Source organism: Mixophyes fleayi, chromosome 1 (assembly GCF_038048845.1).
Source record: "Mixophyes fleayi isolate aMixFle1 chromosome 1, aMixFle1.hap1, whole genome shotgun sequence".
NCBI lineage: Eukaryota > Metazoa > Chordata > Amphibia > Anura > Limnodynastidae > Mixophyes > Mixophyes fleayi.
In genome coordinates this window covers 300696784-300719783 of record NC_134402.1, presented here as the reverse complement: position 1 = coordinate 300719783, position 23000 = coordinate 300696784, and the positions used below count along the sequence as shown (strand labels likewise).

At 42.6% G+C, this 23000-nt stretch overlaps 1 protein-coding gene across 1 annotated transcript in view; it reads right to left on the bottom strand.

Annotated features, from left to right (window-relative positions):
* Positions 1-23000, bottom strand: part of LRRC2 (leucine rich repeat containing 2) — a 224824-nt gene that overhangs the window by 50089 nt on the left and 151735 nt on the right. The window contains exon 5 of the mRNA XM_075191913.1: positions 14334-14470. Within this exon, the coding sequence (XP_075048014.1) occupies positions 14334-14470 (137 nt within the window). The remainder of the gene's footprint in view (positions 1-14333; positions 14471-23000) is intronic.

Below are 23000 nucleotides of genomic sequence, written 5' to 3'. Positions count from 1 at the left end.
GTTTGAACTGGCCTATGACCTGTTTACACTGGACCCTCCTGAAGTCTGGACCTATAGAAGCAAGCCATGTCATCTGTATTGTTTTCTATGTAACACTGAGTGTATATATACAAGCTCCCTGGGACCAGCTAGTCAGTCATTCTCTGACCACAGTATTCTGGAGTGAAGTACTATTGTAGCTGGATCCAGTAGAGTGCGCAGCGATTGCGGCGGTATGTATGTATCTTTTGGTGTCGGCTGTACTGTATTATAATTATGTATTGAACTGCTAACGTTTGCATCTGCTAAATAAATTGTTTTGCTTTGGAAAGATATCGCTTACACAATGCTTATTGGAAAACGATAAAATTACTTTAATACTACTCATTATGCCTGGAGAGTACAAGGAAAAACTGTTTATTATGGTTGGAGAGTACAGGGGAGCATTACTCATTATGCCTGGAGAGTACAGGGAAGCACTACTCATTATGCCTGGAGAGTTCAAAGGAGCACTACTCATGCCTGGAGAGTACAGGGGAGCATTACTCATTATGCCTGGAGAGTACAGGGAAGCACTACTCATTATGCCTGGAGAGTTCAAGGGAGCACTACTAATTATGCCTGGAGAGTACATAGGAGCACTACTCATTATGCCTGGAGAGTTCAGGGGGCACTACTCATTATTCCCAGAAAGTACAGAGGAGCACTACTCATTATGCCTGGAGAGTACATGGGAGCACTACTCATTATGCCTGGAGAGTCCAGGGGAGCACTACTCATTATGCCTGGAGAGTACATGGGAGCACCACTCATTATGCCTGGAGAGTACAGGGGAGCACTACCCATTATGCCTGGAGAGTACATGGGAGCACTACTCATTATACCTGGAGAGTACAGGGGAGCATTGCTCATTATGCCTGGAGAGTACAGGGGAGCACTACTCATTATGCCTGGAGATTACAGGGAAGCACTACTCATTATGCCTGGAGAGTACAGGGGAGCACTACTCATTATGCCTGGAGAGTACAGGGGAGCGCTACTCATTATGCCTGGAGAGCACAAGGAAGCACTACTCATTATGCCTGGAGAGTACAGGGGAGCACTACTCATTATGCCTGGAGAGTACAGGGGAGCACTACTCATTATGCCTGGAGAGTACAAGGGAGCACTACTCATTATGCCTAGAGAGTACAGGGGAGCACTACTCATTATGCCTGGAGAGTACAGGGGAGCACTACTCATTATGCCTGGAGAGCACAAGGAAGCACTACTCATTATGCCTGGAGAGTACAGGGGAGCACTACTCATTATGCCTGGAGAGTACAGGGGAGCACTACTCATTATGCCTGGAGAGTACAGGGGAGCACTACTCTTTATGCCTGGAGAGTACAGGGGACCACTACTCATTATGTTTGGAGAGTACAGAGGAGCACTACTCATTATGCCTGGAGAGTACAGAGGAGCACTACTCATTATGCCTGGAGAGTACAAGGGAGCACTACTCATTATGCCTGGAGAGTACAGGGGAGCACTACTCATTATGCCTGGAGAGCACAAGGAAGCACTACTCATTATGCCTGGAGAGTACAGGGGAGCACTACTCATTATGCCTGGAGAGTACAGGGGAGCACTACTCTTTATGCCTGGAGAGTACAGGGGAGCACTACTCATTATGTTTGGAGAGTACAGAGGAGCACTACTCATTATGCCTGGAGAGTACAGGGGAGCACTACTCATTATGCCTGGAGAGTACAAGGGAGCACTACTCATTATGCCTGGAGAGTACAGGGGAGCACTACTCTTTATGCCTGGAGAGTACAGGGGAGCCCTACTCATTATGTTTGGAGAGTACAGAGGAGCACTACTCATTATGCCTGGAGAGTACAGGGGAGCACTACTCATTATGCCTGGAGAGCAGAAGGAAGCACTACTCATTATGCCTGGAGAGTACAGGGGAGCACTACTCATTATGCCTGGAGAGTACAGGGGGCACTACTCATTATGCCTGGAGAGTACAGGGGAGCACTACTCATTATGCCTGGAGAGCACAAGGAAGCACTACTCGTTATGCCTGGAGAGTACATGGGAGCATCACTCATTATGCTTGGAGAGTACAGAGCAGCTACCTGAAACGCTGCCAGAGCAGTCCTTGTGAAATGCAGAGGAGGGTGTATGGCAGACCAGAACTAGGTATAGCTGTTTCAAATTTGATTTGAAAAATATATTTGGTATGTTTAAAATCAGGTGAAATATCTTAGGAAATATTGGAGTTTCTTTACATCAGTGAAAATAACCATGGTCAGAATCATGTGTGCTTTCCATCTTTTTTGACTGTGTATCACTCATACAATGCAATAAAATTAAATTAATCTTTATGCCAATATGATAGCAAAATAAAAAACGCAATATGTCATTAAAAACTAGTTTGGATTACCTAGATAAAGTAATAATTACATTATGATGTTTAATATTTTCTCAGAATTATTTGTTACATAATAATGTTTGGATTTCCCTGTTCCATTTGCACTATATTTTTATCATATCTTTAGTCCATCATTTGAACACAGCTTATTCCTCTGATAAACAGCTTTATAATTTTAACCTATGCTAAACATGGTATAATTGAGAATACCATAAAATAATATACAAGATAATAAAATATCAGTGTGAACTTATAAAACAGTATATATTTTCCTCGCTTTATGATATTCTAAGAAGAAAAATCATTGTTGTTTTAATCAAAATCACTTAGTAGAGATCCGTGGTGCTGTGTTGTATTCCCTTATCTTGTTCTTTTAGATGTTATTTTGTCCTTGTCTTTTTTATATATATTTATGAGATATCTGTCAAAGCTAATCCTTCACTGTTGTGTTCCTTCTCTGCCATCAGATTCAGGAGCCCTTTCACCTGTCCTTGCTATTTACATCATTCTCTTGCTAATAGCCAGAATTAAACCTGACTCCATTATACCAAGCAGCTGTTGTGTGTTGACAACATCTTGGCAAATGCTCCTGCCCAGTTACCCCTGAAGCCACCCAGTTATAAAGAATACTGTTTTATTTGCTGATTATTCAGAAAAGTAATAATTCACTGATAAATGGAGAATCTGAAACTGTTCTCTGGCATATTTATTGGAAGGCTTTTGCAGCTTAGACCGCATTGCTATTAGAATATAAATGGATTGCAATAAATGCCAATTTTGCACGCTAATGCAAATATCAGAGGAAAATATCCAAAAAATCACTCATGAAACCATTGTTTAATCAAATGCATCAACATAAATGGAACATAAAATTAGCAAAAACAGATCCAACTTTCATTGACATGTTACAAATTAATATATGCCTACGCTAGACTCAAATCAATAGAAGGAGAACAGAGAAAAAAATCCATGTTGACAACTAAAAAACAACTAAAATTACACAAGGATAGTGCATACTGCACTTATGTATTCTCTTAAGAGTGAACATGCACATTTTGTTAAAAACAATTTTTAAAAATAAATAAATAAAGGTACATGTCATAGTAAAGTGTAGGGTCCATGATTCAGCATTCCTTTGTAATAGACTAAAGCAGTGGTTCCCAAACTTTTGCAGTTCGCGGCACCCTTAGAGTCTCCAAATTTTTTCAAGGAACCCCTCCAAAATAATTATTGAGCAGTCCTGTTTTAGAAGTAGTTGGGTCAAAAAATTGTAATAAGTATTTAGGTCAGGACAGAAATACTTATTTAGTTGTATGCAAAAATGCTCCCTCTGCATCCAGACACTCTGCCCTCAGGCACTCTGCCCCCTCTGCATCTAGACACACTGCCCCCTTTGCATCCAGACACACTGCCCCCTCTGCCTTCTGTTACGCTGTCCCCCCTCCTCTGCCCTCTCTCACAATGTCCCCCTCTGCCCTCTCACACGCTGTCCCCTCCTCTGCCCTCTCACACGCTGTCCCCTCCTCTGCCCTCTCACACGTTGTCCTCCTCCTCTGCCCTCTCTCACGCTATCCCCCTCTGTCCTCTCACACGCTGTCCCCTCCTCTGCCCTCTCTCACGCTGTCCCCCTCTACTGCCCCTCTCACGCTGTGTCCCCTTCCTCTGCCCCGCTGTGCCCCTCCTCTGCCCCGCTGTGTCCCTCCTCTGCCCCGCTGTGCCCCTCCTCTGCCCCGCTGTCACCATCCTCTGCTGTCTGTCCCCCTCCTCTGCCCCGCTGTCACCATCCTCTGCTCTCTGTCCCCATTCTCTGCTCTCTGTCCCCATCCTCTGCCCCGCTGTCCCCATCCTCTGCTCTCTGTCCCCCTCCTCTGCTCTCTGTTCCCATCCTCTGCTCTCTGTCCCCATCCTCTGCTCTCTGTCCCCCTCCTCTGCCCCCATTCTCTGCTCTCTGTCCCCATCCTCTGCCCCGCTGTCACCATCCTCTGCTCTCTGTCCCCATCCTCTGCTCTCTGTCCACCTCCTCTGCCCCGCTGTCCCCATCCTCTGCTCTCTGTCCCCCTCCTCTGCCCCGCTGTCCCCATTCTCTGCTCTCTCTCCCCCTCCTCTGCCCCGCTGTCCCCATCCTCTGCTTTCTGTCCCCATCCTCTGCTCTCTGTCCCCATCCTCTGCTCTCTGTCCCCATTCTCTGCTCTCTGTCCCCCTCCTCTGCCCCGCTGTCCCCCATCCTCTGCTCTCTGTCCCCCTCCTCTGCCCCGCTGTCCCCATTCTCTGCTCTCTGTCTCCATCCTCTGCTCTCTATCCCCCTCCTCTGCCCCGCTGTCCCCATTCTCTGCTCTCTGTCCCCATTCTCTGCTCTCTGTCCCCATTCTCTGCTCTCTGTCCCCCTCCTCTGCCCCGCTGTCCCCCTCCTCTGCCCCGCTGTCCCCATTCTCTGCTCTCTGTCCCCATCCTCTGCCCCGCTGTCACCATCCTCTGCTCTCTGTCCCCATCCTCTGCTCTCTGTCCCCCTCCTCTGCCCCGCTGTCCCCATTCTCTGCTCTCTGTCCCTATTCTCTGCTCTCTGTCCCCCTCCTCTGCCCCGCTGTCCCCATCCTCTGCCCCGCTGTCCCCATCCTCTGCCCCGCTGTCCCCATCCTCTGCCCCGCTGTCCCCATTCTTTGCTCTCTGTTCCCATTCTCTGCTCTCTGTCCCCATCCTCTGCTCTCTGTCACCATCCTCTGCTCTCTGTCCCCATCCTCTGCTCTCTGTCCCCATCCTCTGCTCTCTGTCCCCATTCTCTGCTCTCTGTCCCCCTCCTCTGCCCCGCTGTCCCCCATCCTCTGCCACGCTGTCCCCATCCTCTGCTCTCTGTCCCCCTCCTCTGCCCCGCTGTCCCCATTCTCTGCTCTCTGTCCCCATCCTCTGCTCTCTGTCCCCCTCCTCTGCCCTGCTGTCCCCATTCTCTGCTCTCTGTTCCCATTCTCTGCTCTCTGTCCACATTCTCTGCTCTCTGTCCCCCTCCTCTGCCCCACTGTCCCCCTCCTCTGCCCCGCTGTCCCCATTCTCTGCACTCTGTCCCCATCCTCTGCCCCGCTGTCACCATCCTCTGCTCTCTGTCCCCATCCTCTGCTCTCTGTCCCCCTCCTCTGCCCCGCTGTCCCCCATCCTCTGCCACGCTGTCCCCATCCTCTGCTCTCTGTCCCCCTCCTCTGCCCCGCTGTCCCCATTCTCTGCTCTCTGTCCCCATCCTCTGCTCTCTGTCCCCCTCCTCTGCCCTGCTGTCCCCATTCTCTGCTCTCTGTCCCCATTCTCTGCTCTCTGTCCCCATTCTCTGCTCTCTGTCCCCCTCCTCTGCCCCACTGTCCCCCTCCTCTGCCCCGCTGTCCCCATTCTCTGCTCTCTGTCCCCATCCTCTGCCCCACTGTCACCATCCTCTGCTCTCTGTCCCCATCCTCTGCTCTCTATCCCCCTCCTCTGCCCCGCTGTCCCCATTCTCTGCTCTCTGTCCCCATTCTCTGCTCTCTGTCCCCATTCTCTGCTCTCTGTCCCCCTCCTCTGCCCCGCTGTCCCCCTCCTCTGCCCCGCTGTCCCCATTCTCTGCTCTCTGTCCCCATCCTCTGCCCCGCTGTCACCATCCTCTGCTCTCTGTCCCCATCCTCTGCTCTCTGTCCCCCTCCTCTGCCCCGCTGTCCCCATTCTCTGCTCTCTGTCCCTATTCTCTGCTCTCTGGCCCCCTCCTCTGCCCCGCTGTCCCCATCCTCTGCCCCGCTGTCCCCATCCTCTGCTCTCTGTCCCCCTCCTCTGCCCCGCTGTCCCCATTCTCTGCTCTCTGTCCCCATTCTCTGCTCTCTGTCCCCATCCTCTGCTCTCTGTCCCCATCCTCTGCTCTCTGTCCCCCTCCTCTGCCCCGCTGTCCCCCATCCTCTGCCACGCTGTCCCCATCCTCTGCTCTCTGTCCCCCTCCTCTGCCCCGCTGTCCCCATTCTCTGCTCTCTGTCCCCATCCTCTGCTCTCTGTCCCCCTCCTCTGCCCTGCTGTCCCCATTCTCTGCTCTCTGTCCCCATTCTCTGCTCTCTGTCCCCATTCTCTGCTCTCTGTCCCCCTCCTCTGCCCCACTGTCCCCCTCCTCTGCCCCGCTGTCCCCATTCTCTGCTCTCTGTCCCCATCCTCTGCCCCGCTGTCACCATCCTCTGCTCTCTGTCCCCATCCTCTGCTCTCTGTCCCCCTCCTCTGCCCCGCTGTCCCCATTCTCTGCTCTCTGTCCCCATTCTCTGCTCTCTGTCCCCATTCTCTGCTCTCTGTCCCCCTCCTCTGCCCCACTGTCCCCCTCCTCTGTCCCGCTGTCCCCATTCTCTGCTCTCTGTCCCCATCCTCTGCCCCGCTGTCACCATCCTCTGCTCTCTGTCCCCATCCTCTGCTCTCTGTCCCCCTCCTCTGCCCCGCTGTCCCCATTCTCTGCTCTCTGTCCCCCTCCTCTGCCCCGCTGTCCCCATTCTCTGCTCTCTGTCCCCCTCCTCTGCCCCGCGGTCCCCATCCTCTGCCCCGCTGTCCCCACCCTCTGCTCTCTGTCCCACTCCTCTGCCCCGCTGTCCCCATTCTCTGCTCTCTGTCCCCATTCTCTGCTCTCTGTCCCCATTCTCTGCTCTCTGTCCCCCTCCTCTGCCCCACTGTCCTCCTCCTCTGCCCCGCTGTCCCCATTCTCTGCTCTCTGTCCCCATCCTCTGCCCCGCTGTCGCCATCCTCTGCTCTCTGTCCCCATCCTCTGCTCTCTGTCCCCCTCCTCTGCCCCGCTGTCCCCATTCTCTGCTCTCTGTCCCCATCCTCTGCTCTCTGTCCCCCTCCTCAGCCCTGCTGTCCCCATTCTCTGCTCTCTGTCCCCATTCTCTGCTCTCTGTCCCCATTCTCTGCTCTCTGTCCCCCTCCTCTGCCCCACTGTCCCCATCCTCTGCCCCGCTGTTCCCATTCTCTGCTCTCTGTCCCCCTCCTCTGCCCCGCTGTCCCCATTCTCTGCTCTCTGTCCCCCTCCTCTGCCCCGCTGTCCCCATCCTCTGCCCCGCTGTCCCCATCCTCTGCTCTCTGTCCCCATTCTCTGCTCTCTGTCCCCATTCTCTGCTCTCTGTCCCCATCCTCTGCTCTCTGTCACCATCCTCTGCTCTCTGTCACCATCCTCTGCCCCACTGTCCCCCTCCTCTGCCCCACTGTCCCCCTCCTCTGCCCCGCTGTCCCCATTCTCTGCTCTCTGTCCCCATCCTCTGCCCCGCTGTCACCATCCTCTGCTCTCTGTCCCCATCCTCTGCTCTCTGTCCCCCTCCTCTGCCCCGCTGTCCCCATTCTCTGCTCTCTGTCCCCCTCCTCTGCCCCGCTGTCCCCATTCTCTGCTCTCTGTCCCCCTCCTCTGCCCCGCTGTCCCCATCCTCTGCCCCACTGTTCCCATTCTCTGCTCTCTGTCCCCCTCCTCTGCCCCGCTGTCCCCATTCTCTGCTCTCTGTCCCCCTCCTCTGCCCCGCTGTCCCCATCCTCTGCTCTCTGTCCCAATCCTCTGCCCCGCTGTCCCCATTCTCTGCTCTCTGTCCCCATTCTCTGCTCTCTGTCCCCATCCTCTGCTCTCTGTCACCATCCTCTGCTCTCTGTCACCATCCTCTGCTCTCTGTCCCTCTCACTCTGCCCCGCGCCAGGCGCCAGCCATAAAAAAAAAAAGAACACAGAAACTTAACAATCCGTCGGGCGCCAGGACCCAGCAGCCTCCTCTCTCCCGCAGCTTGTTACTGACGTCGATATTCAGTGACAGCTGCGGGAGAAAGGAGGCTGCTGGGTCCCGGCGCCCGACGGATTGGTAAGTTTCTGTGTTGTTTTTTTTTTTATGGCTGGCCCGCGGCACCCCAGCGACACCGCCGCGGCGCACACTTTGGGAACCGCCGGACTAAAGTAACATGAAAATATTGTTTACCCAAGACAAATAGTTCTGAGAGGAGATCAGGTGAAGCAACATCTATGTGACTTCAAACAAACAGGTGAAATGCCAAGCTTTACCATATTGGTAAATTTGGATTTACATTAATCCTATTATGGAAATTAGATTTGATTAGGTAGTACCATCAAAACTCCCTATAATAGCAAGATAAGCTGTTTGTTAGGCAGTCAGCAATATACATTTGTTTCCTTATTAAGGTTCTGATATCTAAAGCATTCACGAGCCTGTCTAACAGCACTGACCATAACTATGCAGATAACTAACAATTGGACAGCCAAATGATTGCCAGTTCATTTACTATTTAAATCTACTCAACACAGATACCAATGTGGAAATTATAGGTAACTGAACTCCTGTTATTCTAAATTCACTATTGGACAGCGGGTGAAACTTACCTACGTGGTCTGAATAAACTAATGAATATAAAATTACTCATTTATTGTTAGACAGTCAGCAATATATTCTTATATATTATCGCTATTAACAGATTAAAATGATTACTATAGTGGAGAGGTTATAATAGAATAACCTTAGTACTACATATAATTATTTCTTGTTGTGATAATTATATAAAAGACAATAGTTCTAATAATATTTTAGACTATCATTCTTGGCAGAGACAAATCTTACCCATTAATAAAGGTGCTCATTAAGAAGGAACCTGTGAAATAGCAAAGCCATTGCAGTTGGTCTGCAATTTTATATCAACACACAGTTAATCACTATTGTTCACTTTTTTGTTTTTACTTATTTCACAACCTTGTATGAAACTGTTGAAATAAAAATTTAAAATGGATGCTTTTAATTGATTTAAACATCCCAGAGTGCCTTGATATATACTTCTTCTCTTTTTTTTTGCATACATTTGGATATCACAGGATTTATAGCCTATGAATAGAGCTTGAACGAATATGGTCATTCTGCTGAGTGGTATTGTTCAGGTAGGACTGGGAACACATAGGGCCAACATTTGACTGTGGAATGCAGCAGATATTTGAAACATTATGTTATATAAGTGGATTAGACTATTAAATAGAAATGTAAATAACCAATAAATAGCTATACAGTTTAAATAATGCTCCATTCATTTTTCAAACATACGGTTGATTGATTTTCTATTTTTTTAAATAAACTCATGCTAGATACTTTCCTTCTGTGGTCATATGCACAAATGTACAGAGAAATGCTATAAACGTTTTTAAGAAAAAACATTAATTTTTAAAGCTATTATAAATACAAAAGCTGCTTGATTGGTGGGATATAATTATTCTTACTGTAACAAGTATACTTATGTAAACTGACTCCACTTAATGAACTATATAACTTGTTATGCAAAAAGTTCAATGCCACGTAACCACCTGTTCAGATCAGATTCTGCTTTGGCAAACTTTCCCTAAAAAAGGAGCTTTCTAATATTCTGAACATTGGAAGACAGATGGAAAGAGATAGTGTAGATCTAAACTGACATGCACTGTGAAACACAAATATATCATAAAACAGCTTGAAAACAGACAAAAGTTGAAGCGTTTTATTATTGAACAGATTAAATAAGACTTCATAGTTAGTCAATACAAGTGTATGTAAAATTAATGATTTAAGATATTTAATTTCCATTACAATTTATAACATATTAATAATATACTCTTTTATGTAAATGTGACTTATAGTGTGAAGTCAACCTTGCAAAGCAGCTCTGTGTTTGGTTGATAAATTGAATGTACTTCCCACTAAAGATATCTAGCTATGGGTGTATTGGTCTAACGAAGAGTTCTTAGTAAACTGGAACAGTCTATATTTCATAGAATCAGCTCTGACACTCAAGAGGATGATCCCTAATCCATAGGCCAAAATTATTTTATTTTGTTTTGTGGGGGTCCAAACAAACCAAACATTTTAGCCACAAAAGGGACATTACCTGTTGCTGAAGTACCTGAGTTTGGTAAGCAATTTGCATGTCTTTTTTAATCTACAGTATAAGGATTGAAGGGCCCAAGGACAATACTATCTAATTGTATTGTTAAGAAATCCTGGGCTTTACCTACCTGTGTGTTACAATCACGAGGATAAAGATGGTGACACCTACCAGCAGTTGGTGCTACTGAGTACTGAGGCGGGGAGTCTAACGCGCCTCTGGTTTTCACCAGGGTGCCCCCCGCAAGGAAGTATGGACTCCACTGCAAGAGGCGTGCAGGTTGCAACCAATCAGATTCTAGCTTTCATCTATTTAGTGCATTGTACAACATGATACCTAGAATCTGATTGATTGCTATAGGCAACATCTCCATTTTTTCAAACCCACAGTTTAGTAAATATATCCCTTGGTCTAAAGGCAAGAGATAAAAAGAAACAGAAAATGTGTAAACGAGGGACAAGCTGTTACATCCATTTCATATTTGATGTAGGCAACACTTACAGCTAGCCAGGCAGCTTATTCCAGCTCATAATGTTAATTATGTTGCAGTCATTATAAAACAGAGTGTAAATGAATGAAATTTACATTTTAGTGGAAAACAAAAACAAAAAAAACCCCAGCAGGTGATAGTTTTACAAATGATGCCAAACTGGGGTGGCTTTCTCAATTCATATATATACACACATATATTGCTTAAGGTATTAAAGTAACCAATTTCTCTTACCACTGTTATTGAAACAGTCAAATAGTTATTACTGAAATATCAGTTATTTTACACCCAGAACTTAAAAATACTAAGCTCCCCTCTCTTTTAATCACTTTGGTCCAGTCAGACTTATTGTAACACAACTAATTCTGTGGTTCGAGTCTACATGGCCTGAAGGCTCTTGACATGGAAGGAATTGTAATATAAAGGTTAAAAGGTAAGGAATGTGATATAAAAAATATATTTTATTCTAAATGAAGTTATTAAAAAAATAGCCTGTATTTCCTCTTAATTGAATATGTAAGTATGTTTTAATACATTTGGTACATTTCTATAACATCACTAATAACTCTTCTATGTGGAACCTACAGAGGAAAATCCTACAGCACAGATATAATGTAGATGAAGAAATATAAATAAAGTACAGTACAGTTTCCAATTCCAAGTATTAGATTGTATATAAATGAGGGAGACCTATCACCTGATAACTACCAGGATAAGAAATTCAAGGAGAAACTGAAAATGTGGCTGTAATTCAGTCAACGATCTCAGACGGCATCATAAAGGTTTACGAGACCATCAGAACTGTGAGACTGAACTGTACTTTCAGTCATCAATCTCTCCCTCGCTCAATAGCATTTTTTTATGGAAGATGCAGAGCAGGTCTAGGATTTTAAGCTTGTAAAATTTTTATAGAGGAATTGTAAGAAAGAAAAGGGGTTTTACAACATAAAATTGGTAAGTAGAGAAAAGAGAGACTTGTTTTACGATACAGTATGATGCTTATCCTGTTTGCAGTTTTTCACAAGTCAAGTGGAAAGTAGACTATTAAGAGCTCAATATGTGAGATAATATATGTGCAGATTTGGGACAAAATTAAGTTATATGTGACATGAGATTTAATATTTAGACATAACATATATATACACCGACCAGCCACAACATTAAAACCACCTGACAAATATTGTGTATGTTCTCCTTGTGCCTTTAAAACAGCTTTGACAGGTTCGATGCATGGACTCCACAAAGCCTCTGAAGGTGTCTTATGATATCTGACACCAAGGCGTTAGCAGCAAATCTGACTATTTTTACTAGCACATCCCACATATGCTCATTCCTGAACAATTTCTGCAGTGTGGCAGAATGCATTATCCTGCTGAAAGAGACCACTGCCATCAGGAAATACAGTGTGAAGGGGTCTGATTTGTACTTGGTCTGCAACAATGTTTAGGTAGGTGGTACGTGTCAAAGTAACATCCACATGTATGCTAAAACCCACGGTTTCCAGCAGAACGTTGCCTAGAGCACCATATTGCCTCTGCTGATTTGACTTCTTCAGATAGTGCACCTGGTGCCATTTCTTCCCTAGGTAAAGGGCGCATACGCACCCGGCCATCCACATGATGTTAAATAAAACATGATTCATCAGATCAGGACACCCTGCCATTTTGGAGATGCTCTGACCCAGTCGTCTAGCCGTCCCAATATTGCCCTTGTCAAAGTCGCACAGATCCTTACGCTTGTCCACTTTTCATGCTTCCAAAACATCAACTTCAAGAACTGACTGTTCACTTGCTGTTCAATACATCTAACATATTTAATTTAATGAGTAGTAGAGGCTACATATCACAGTTAGCAGTTGTTACTTCATATCCCATCAACCATTTAAGCCCAGGACAGATTTTCATGAGTCTGTATAAGTCATTTCCATTGAACCTAGCACAGTGCAATTATACCTACATGTTTGCAGCATTGTGTGTCACCCTGCGTTGGGTATAGATATATACACACTCTTCATGGGACCAGGACACGGTATTCAATATTTTTAGCTTTAACTACAACACATATTTGCTCTCTGCATTTCTGCATTATCGCTAACACTGTGATACATCTGTCTAAACATGGGTAGTAGCAGAGTCCAATACTAGGGATTCCATATTTGTTCTGGTCCTCCCAAGAGAGTTGCCTTTTCTACATTAAACTTCTGAAACTCACAATACTTATTTATCTATAATACAGAACCCTAATGAACCCAACGTAACAAGATGCATATGGATAGGTTCAATTAACTATCTTACTTTATTTGGGACCCAAAAGTTCTTAAGACTGAGCAAATTTCCATTGATTGAGTGATGCTTTTAATTATAAAAATATGGAAGCCCAACAGCAGTATACAGCACACCACGTCTATACTTTTGGAGAAGGAATGCAGTACTATTCTTCCACAGCAAAATAACTCAACCCATGTTTAATTTTTGCTGGTGGGATATACAGTCTCGTGCATCCTTCCAGAAAAATCTTGAATGTGTTCCGTTTTGGTAACTGAGAATGCCATGAAATATAGATAACATCAATGTCAGGCTCATCAAACCATTGGGTGGCCACAAGTTTGGAGATGGTGGAGATTCTTATGAACCAAGTTATTGGTGGATGGTGTACTTATATAATGGTTTGGTTGTCACAAAAAGCCCTGACTGTACATATCAGTTAAAAAATATAGCAAAGAATCCCCCACTGAGACCTAACCAATAAAAAGTATTTATTAAACCCTAGTACTTATTAACTTTCCTTCTATTCCTAGTCAATGAAAGTGCTCATCCTCAATATTCATCACATGCAATCCAAAGCAATTTTGATTGTAACTTTGATCCTCTCTTTATCCTTTGCAGTGGTAAAAAAATATATGTACAGGAAAACCTCTCCCTGGAACTAAGCACATTGTCTCGCAGGGAAGAGTGCCTTTATCTAGAATTTCCTCTGAGCTCTAATTGGTTGAAAATGTGAAGCAATCTGATGGTGGTGACAATAATTAAAAAATTCAGATACATAAGAAATGGCATTAACATTTTAGAATATGTTTGTGATGCCATATAAGAATTGGGTGTTACCCTGGATGCTGGTAACTAGTGACCCACTCAAGGAGAAAATCAGCTACAGGAAGAGCACACTAAATGCACGAGGCAACTGAAGTATGCCTTTTTGAACAGTTGCATGTTAATTTGTGTAATTGCTATAATGCCCTGCATGTAGCACATCTCTGTACAGCTCTGCAATGCATATTGGTGCTTTATAAATTATTAATCATCAATTAAGGGATTAACTTGTATGTGGAACAGGAAATAATAAGTTGGAAGACAAAATACTGACAGCAGAGCAAAATGATGTAATATCATGCACTTTGTCAGACTACTAAAAATAAAAATGAAAATGATTCACAATAAAATAGTGACTGGTTCGCGCATCTCTGAATATTAATAATAAGTTGCTTAATTGATATTAATGTAAACACTTATTGTCCTAATCACTGAAATATATTTACAATGTACTTTATAATTTAAATAAAGAGAGACAACAAATGTCCTACCTCAAATGGTAATTCTGTGAGATCTAAGTTTCCAGATATATCCAGCTTTTGAAGGTTTTCACAATCTCCAAGCTCAGGTGGTATGGTTTTCAGATTATTGAAACTAACATTGAGTTCTCTCAAATGTCTCAGACACCCTGTCAAATAGAACATATAGAAATCACTTTCTGCCATCAGTTACATAAGAAAAGTAACAGTTTTCTTGGAATGGATGATCATAGAGTTGTTGGACTACTTTCACCACAAGACTGTATAGAAAAAAAATAATACACACAGCTTGTGGCGATAGACAGGGAACAAACAAAAACAAGCCAGGATTTTCAGAATTATAAACCTATCCAAAATACAATAAATATAAAACAAAATAAATGGGGTCACGGTGCCTATATTATGCAGAGTGAATGTGTCCTGTATGTATCCTTTTACAGAGTATATGTGTTTTGTGTGTCCATGTGTAGATGTTTTTTTTGTGTCTGTGTCCATATACAAGATGCTAATTTCTTTTACATCTCCTTGATACGTGAAAAATATGTTCTTCCCCATTCGTTTATATGTTCTTCAATGTTCATTTATGTAACATGAACCTGTTTTGCTACCTTAAAGTGTACTCCTTGCCCACACACCATGGAGGCAGACATTTATGAGCTAAATCAATAATTACAAGAGTGTAGGCTATCAATTTGCTAGGCGCATCTCCGATGTCGATTCCCTATGGCACCAGCAATTAGAACTGACTGAGGTACACAGCCTACTGTGAACCCCAGTCTTTACCAGGAACCCCAGCAAGAAAGTGATGGACGTCCCTGTGGTCTCAGCACCCAGCAGAGGCGGAACTAGCGAGGTGTGGGCACCGAAACAGGGAGAAGGGAACCTCATTATCTCCATGGGCCCGTTGCACTGCACCTACTACAACACTGATAGTTCTGCTATTGGCACACAGGCTAGGATCACTAGGTGACTGTAGAAAGAGAAAGGTCAGGACTGGCAGTTCAATTTCAAAATCAGAATCCAATCCAAAGCTAGGGGCACCTACTGTAGCACAGAAGCAAAACAACATAACAAGGCAGAGGATCAGGGTCATAGGCAGCTAAACAAATTAAGCCAGGTCAGTAAATATTAATTCAGCAGCACGTATTGACATTCAGACACTAAGGTAACGACTTTGTCATAAGTGTCTCTACTTATCTAGGTGAGATCTGGGAGAAGTAGAGGGGCTTATAAATGCTGACCACACCTTTGCTAGGTCAGGAAAGAGCTGCAGGTTTTGTGGTTTATCTGAAAGGTTATTAGCTACTACAAGCTGTAAGTCTGAGGTTCAATTCCTGTGTTAGATACCTTAAAAAAAGCATAAATATCTGGCAAAATATCAGTGAAACAATTTTTTTTCCCTAGAGGTGTGACATTCCTGTGATATAATCTTTGAATTCCATTTTTGCTTGGCCATTCTGCATTTTGCGGAATCTATAGTCTATAAATAGAGCTGGGACGACAGTGACCATTTCTTATGTTCTGTAGTGTGGTTGGATGGATTCTCCATGGAATATTAAAGGCCAAATTCCATAACTAATATTCCTTGGAACAGTTTTGAAAGTTTCACTCATCTCTACTTACATCATTGAGGCATGTCATTAGCTCTTTGTGCCACAGGCCTCAATGTTGTCATTAGTTCCTTGTGAATTGTTAGAGTTCTAATGAACATTAGTTGGCTGCCTCTAGTGTATGCAGGCAATAGGTACATTTTAATGTCTACAACTAGCAGTCTATAATTGCTGTTTAGCAAGTCTTGCCTCAAGCTACGCATCTACTTGAGATAATTTGATAATTTCTTTCAATTGACTTTTATACTCTGTTTCAATGCCTGGAATTACCTTATCCATCCTGCATATCACAGATATGAATAAATATTTATCCAGGTTATGCTTACATTTTCTTATGTTTTTATAATTAAGTCATACAAAACCTCTATTTAATTGGCAGTGGAGTACTCAAAGTATTCTAGAGTACTGATATGCAAAGTGTCTGCAAAGTGTCAGGTCTCCCTCAATGAAAGTGTGCTGCTGCTGGTCAAGGAAATATATCTGAATTTACACTGCATCCTCTCACTTTTTAGGAACTTTGACAAAAAATCTGGGCACAGTGTCAGTTAATTAAAAAAAAACATGTCTAAGAAGTTTAGAGAAAAATTGTGGAATGCTATTCTACAGTGTGCTGTACGCTAGAGCAATATGCTGCAAAAATCCCTTTATGGAGCTTACAATGTAACATTATGAGAAATGTGTAGAAGGCAATACTTATAATGATTAATAACAAAACTATCTTTCTTGCTTCATGCAAGTGTAATTTTCTTCCCAGCGCGAGAACAGTCTCTTGGATCTTCTCATTATACCCACCCTTAATTTTATCTCTAAATAGTGGTTATTTTTCTTTTGCAAAATGTTTCCTCTGGATTAAAAAAAAACCAAACCTAAATATACTGTATTCTTTGTGTTGTAGTTATGTGTGCTGCAGCTTCCCACAGTGCTAAAGTGGGTTAGAACAGCATGTAAGTTCCATCTGTACGGTATGACTGCAGCCTAACCAAGATCACAAAACCTGTTCAATCATATCTACTATTTAGTACATGTACTAGTGAAACAGCAGGATAATGCGCTTCTTTCCAGAGTGCTGAGATAAATATGTCCAACTCAATTGATATTCAATATTCAAAAATATAGGCTTTTACTTCTAGGGATGAGGATAATGTCATCCGTTCTAATATTTATTTTCAAGTGCATCATTATGCATCATTTTCTTTCATACATTTTATTAACCAAAACAAACTATGTAATTTAATAACTAAAAGTGTAATATATTTAAAGAAATATTATACTGATGCAGTACTTATTATAAACACTGTTTTACAGATATGTTCTGGCTGAATAAAACATGAACACATATCTTAGTGACATTTGTTTATTGAGTTATTATTATAAGTGGAAGAATCTTCCATTATCTATAGAAGATATAAACCAGTCCATGAGATGTATATAGAATATAGCAGACTAAAGGCTACAAACAACGCTCAGTAAAACAATTACCTCTATGGGTCCCCTCTGACTAGCTGCTCACAAATTGTAGTCACTGTGGTTACTTGTTAACTATATGGGAGCCAACTGAAATGTTAATACACCCACTTATAACTCAAAGATTCTATTATCGTGAGCAAGTGGGGAGCTGGCTCAAGCTAACTGAAACCCCAACCCCCAAGACCATACTTGCCAACTCTCCCGAAATGTCTGGGAGACTCCCGCATTTCGCGAGAGTCTCCCGGACTCCCGGGAGAGTATGGCAATCTCCCTGATCTGCCCACTTCCTAGTGAAGTAGGCAGAATTCGGTTCAAACGCCGCGATTCACCGGGAATCGCAGCGTTTCAAAGCCGCGCCCCCTACACACCCACCTCCCCCTTACATCTCCCGGACGTAAATTATAAAATGTTGGCAAGTATGCCCAAGACTTGTATCGCTGCCAAACTACTTTAGATAGGCAGTGCTCAAATGGATTAAACAGACAGTAATAACTTGTGTTTTGATACACACACAGGTCTAGGCAGAGATAGATATGCTCTTTTCTTTAGACACAGCACAGTTGGTGTTACAGATGTTATCCTTATGTCTGACTCCAGCCTGTGGTGCAATGTTATTGGTTAATAATGCCAGGCTTTACCTTTCACCTGGATATGTTTGTGTTCTGTTCCTGTTTTAATATAGCTACAGTATTCTAGCAGTTTGTGCGTGAGTCCTTATTGTATGCATCACAAACATGGTGTCAGAAGTTATCCAGCCTACATCTGATGCTGCTTGCTGCAAATGTAACACTCAGGATTCGGGTAAGCCGTGTACAAGGTCTGTGTGATTAAAAGTACAAACACCGTCCCATTGAGATTAAGTTTACAGCTAGAGAGAGCACATTGTTATGACAACTGCTAACAGTATTCCTCCCAGGAGAGGATGCAAATGAATGGCAATTTGAATAGCAAGTGGTACAACCTCAGAAATTGAATATTTTGATTTAGCCACCGGCCTTAATGACAAGCTAGGAAAAGTGCAGGCAGCCATATTGAGAGTGATGGGCAGTGACGGTCATCACATTTATAAGCACAATCTGGGCCTTACAGAGATACAGCAAAAGGATGTTAAAGCAATAATAGATGCATTAAAGAAACACTTTAAACCTGCAAAAAAAATGAAAGGTACATTTTTGACTGTTGCAAATAAGATGAAGTTGAATCAACTGACCGCTTTGTTACCCGGCTGAGAGAGAAAGCAGCATCATGTGACTATGGCATCTTAAAAGATGAACTTATGTGACACAAATTAGTAATGGGCATAGTGAGAGCACACTCCACCGCCTCTTAAGAGAATGAGAATTAGTCTTGCCAGCAGTTATTGAGATGTGTCGTACAGCAGAGATCACTGACGAGAGAATAAGAGCAATGGACAGTCAGCAGATCGACAATGTCAGTTTGGCAAAAAAAAAAACAGCGCAGCAAAGGTGATTTCATTAACAGACAACCACCTAGATATCAGCAAGAAAGTGCACAGACATCCAAACATACTGCGGCCAAATGCATAGACGAGGGAAAGAAGAGTGCACAGCGTTTGGGAAAACATGTAGATTTTGCGGCATTACAAATCACTTTGTAAAAGTGTGTTTATTAAGCAAGAGACAGAATTCAGTGGGCAACTGCACACTTTAGAAGAAACAAATCCAGCTGATGTAGACCTCCACAGTGCTGATGTGATGTACTCAACAGAATGCATTGGAACTGTAAGATCAGCAGGCAAAAAGTAGTTTGCACATCTCACCTTAAATAATCTGAGGTTACCCTGCCAGTTAGACTCAGGTGCAACATGTGCTGTGATGAGTTTGAGAGACAAGATGAATCTAGCACCTAGAACCCTGCTACAGCCAAGAAATTCCAAAATAAAACTTTATTCTGGAGAGCTGATGAAACCTTTAGGATGGTTCCAAACAAAATGTGCTGTTCGTGGAAGTACGACCGTGCTTATCTTTGAGATTGTGAAAGCACAACAAAAACCTTTACTCTCTGGTTCTACATGTAAGCAAGTGGAACTGATGAAATCCACTATTCCAGCATAGCTTCACAAGATGGGACACAATCTTTCCCTACCACTGACAAAAGAGCAGCTAATAAATGTTTACATTTTGAACTTGATCCAAGTGTCCCACCATTTCAGTGTGTCCCACACAATGTTCCCATACCCTTAAAGCTGAGAGTGAAGGCTCTACTTGATCAGTATGAAACAGATGGCCATATTGCAGCTGCGACATAACTGACAGACTGAATAAGCAACATGGTCATTGTGACAAAGCCTGAGGAGCTTAGAATTTGTATTGCTCCAAAATTTCTAAACCAAGCCCTGCGGAGATCTCACTACATTATGCCAACATTGGAGGATATCTTGTGCAATCTGCCTAAAGCACAAGTGTTCAAGATGGCTGATGCACTGAATGCATTTCTGCAGAGCAAGCTAAAAAAAAGCAGCTATATGTCAACCTTTTGAACTCCCTGGGGCAGGAAAAGATAGCTTAAACTTCCCTTGACTAGGCTTTAAGTGCTCTTGACTGGGCTTAGTGGCATTGAGCTAATAGTGGATGATATTCTTGTGGTTGGCTGTAGTGAGACAGACAAAGAAACATATGTTGACCATGATCGTAAGTTATTGGCACTAATGGAGCATTGCAGACAAGTAAAACTAAGACTTGGGGCTAGATTTACTAAGCTGCGGGTTTGAAAGAGTAGGGATGTTGCCTTTAGCAACCAATCAGATTCTAGCTTTCATTTATTTATTACCTTCTACAAAATGATAGCTAGAGAACTTTGGTGCATGTAGAGTTTTTTATTACATTGCACTGTTCTGCCCCTAGGCTCTACACACTGTAACACACATGTTGTGCAGATAGCCATGTATTACGCAGTTTGTTTGAATTAAACTTGCTCCATCTCTAGCTAAATAATAAATCAGTAAATTCAGTAAATGCTGGACACAAAGTATATTCAAAATATGTACTTGCATATATGTGGTTTCTGAGTTAATTAAGCAATTAGCATCCCATCAAACATAAGATCATGTATAAAAATGTTAAGTTGGCCCATTTGCCTAATTTGCCTCCCTAGAGTAAGACACCTCAGTGATTTAGGTAGAGGGGTGATTTTTAAAGCACATTTGGCAGGAGTAAAGTGAAAAAGACTGCTCAACTTGTTAATTTCCCATAAGGAAGAGGGGCTCAGGTGATGATGGTATACAAGTCTCAGAAGGATAATAGCTAGAGTACCAGTAGGTAGAATACTTACTTTTGAAATGTGATCTTTGTGCATTAGAACTAAAAACTATTTGATTGTAAAGAGCTGTGGAATATGTTGGAGCTACACAAATAAAAGGCTAACAATAATAATAACAATAACAACCACAACAACAATAATAATAAAAATAATGTCCGATTGAATCAGAAAATATATTGTATATTTTTGGTGACAGGTTCAATTTATAAATTTGTGGCATTACTAATGGCAACATGCAAATAATTTCAATATACTTTATACAAACAAATAAGAGGTATACAAAGTTTTGCTCTCCATTAAACAAACTGAAACACTGATCTTACATTATGCTGTTTTTCAGTTTCATATTCCCTTAATAACTAGGAAAGCTAGTCTGTAGGAATGCTAATAAATTGGTTACATCATGATGCCCTTAGTAACAACATTTACAATTTTATAGGAGCTAAATTACAGTAGTATTTCTTTTCCGTAATAGGTGAATTATGTCAGGTCACAAATCACAGTTATTTTAAGTAATAGGTTAATATGAAAAGTGAATTATGCACACAAATGATAAGGATAATGCATTGTTGATACTTAATAAATGTTCATGTCTTACGATCTATATTATCATTTATCACATTAGTTTATTATTATATACACTGTAAGCCATCTTACACATTGCAAACTTAATCCATATAGTAGTATTAATATATCAAAACAAGTATTATAGGCCTCTATTCTAGCTAACCCCTTTAATATTGTCCTTTCAGGAGTCTAGTGTTTTAGATTGTATGCATTCCAATGTAAAGATTTTCTTTGGCATATCCTGGGAATTCAAGGATACATATGAGCTTTGTGCATTTTGATTATTCGCTGTGCTGGAGCTAGCTTGAGTGTGAATGGAGGCAGTAGATAAGAAATTCAATGATGCAATTGGTTTATTAACTAGCTATTTGTTCACTGTTTTATGGTGTTGAAGAGAAGCAGAGAGTGGTGCATTTATTGAGACAAATGCTATAGTGCAGAATGAGTTTAATCCTGCATGAGTTCCAGTGCTATCATTATTTACTCTAGATCTATTTCTGTGTCCTGCCCCTCACATACTTCAGATCAGGCATTATAAGAAAGCAATGGAATAATACAAACGTTTGATACATAAAGAAAAACTTTGGTAAATAACTATCGGTTTTAAAAAATAACTGGCCCTCATTTGTTTTAATTGTTCAAATACAAAGTACTATACTTGTTTAGTACTAAATGAAAAATGCAGTCCCTAGAATATGTCCGTATTGTTATATATATTATTATTATTATTATTAATTTTTATTTATAGGGCGCCACTAGGTGTCCGTAGCGCCTTACAGGGACAAACAAAATTACAATACGAGGTGAGACAGCACAGAACAGTAAACAATAATCACAGTAACTCAGTGAGCTCAGGGCACAGCTAGAGAGGTGGGGGAGGGGAGAGGGGTAGGTCCGCCTACAGCGGCACCTAGGGAGGAGGGCACGGAAAAGAGGGAGACCCCCAGGGGGAAGAGGAGGGAGCGAGAGGGGAAGGGGGTCATCGAGGAGGAAGGCTAGGTAGCTGGTGAGCAGAGTTAAAAATGGTGGAGACAGGAGGAGAGAAGACCCTGCTCAAAGGAGCGTACAATATATATATATATATATATATATATATATATATATTCTAAACAGAACCGCATGTTGGGTATAATTCTCTTTCTTATTTTCATTTTTTCTACTCTAATGCTTATTTACTTATACTACATTTAGGAGCAACATTTGGCACATCAATCACTCCAATCAATCAATCATTAGCTTTTCATGTACAGTGCAGGTTAGACAATAAAGACAAGTGTCTGTATAGCTGCTGTGGACTAGTGCAAATTTTGCGCCTAAATGCAAAGTTAGTAAATGAGAGTTCTTCTGTTTAGACATCTGCACAATAAGACTCTTCTATCAAGACTTGATAGACTGTTTTATGTTATAATTAACAGAAAAAAAATGAAGTTGGAAATGTGATGCACGCTATGTTGTTCATGCATTCATATATAACTTCTCAGTGCCTCTTAGGTGCTCAGAATATAGTGAGTTGGTGAGAAACAGCAACCATCCGACTAACTTTATGGTTTTGTCATAAGTTTACTACACCCACATATATTACAACACTCCACCAAAGTCATTCACATAGAATAACTCAAATTATATGGCTTCAGATTACATTGCACTAGTCCCTCAGTATATTTCATCTTTTTGTTCGGTAAATGTCTTTATATACATGCATTTCTAGGAATGAGTGAAGGAGCTCTGTACTGTAAGCTACCATCATGTTTCCATT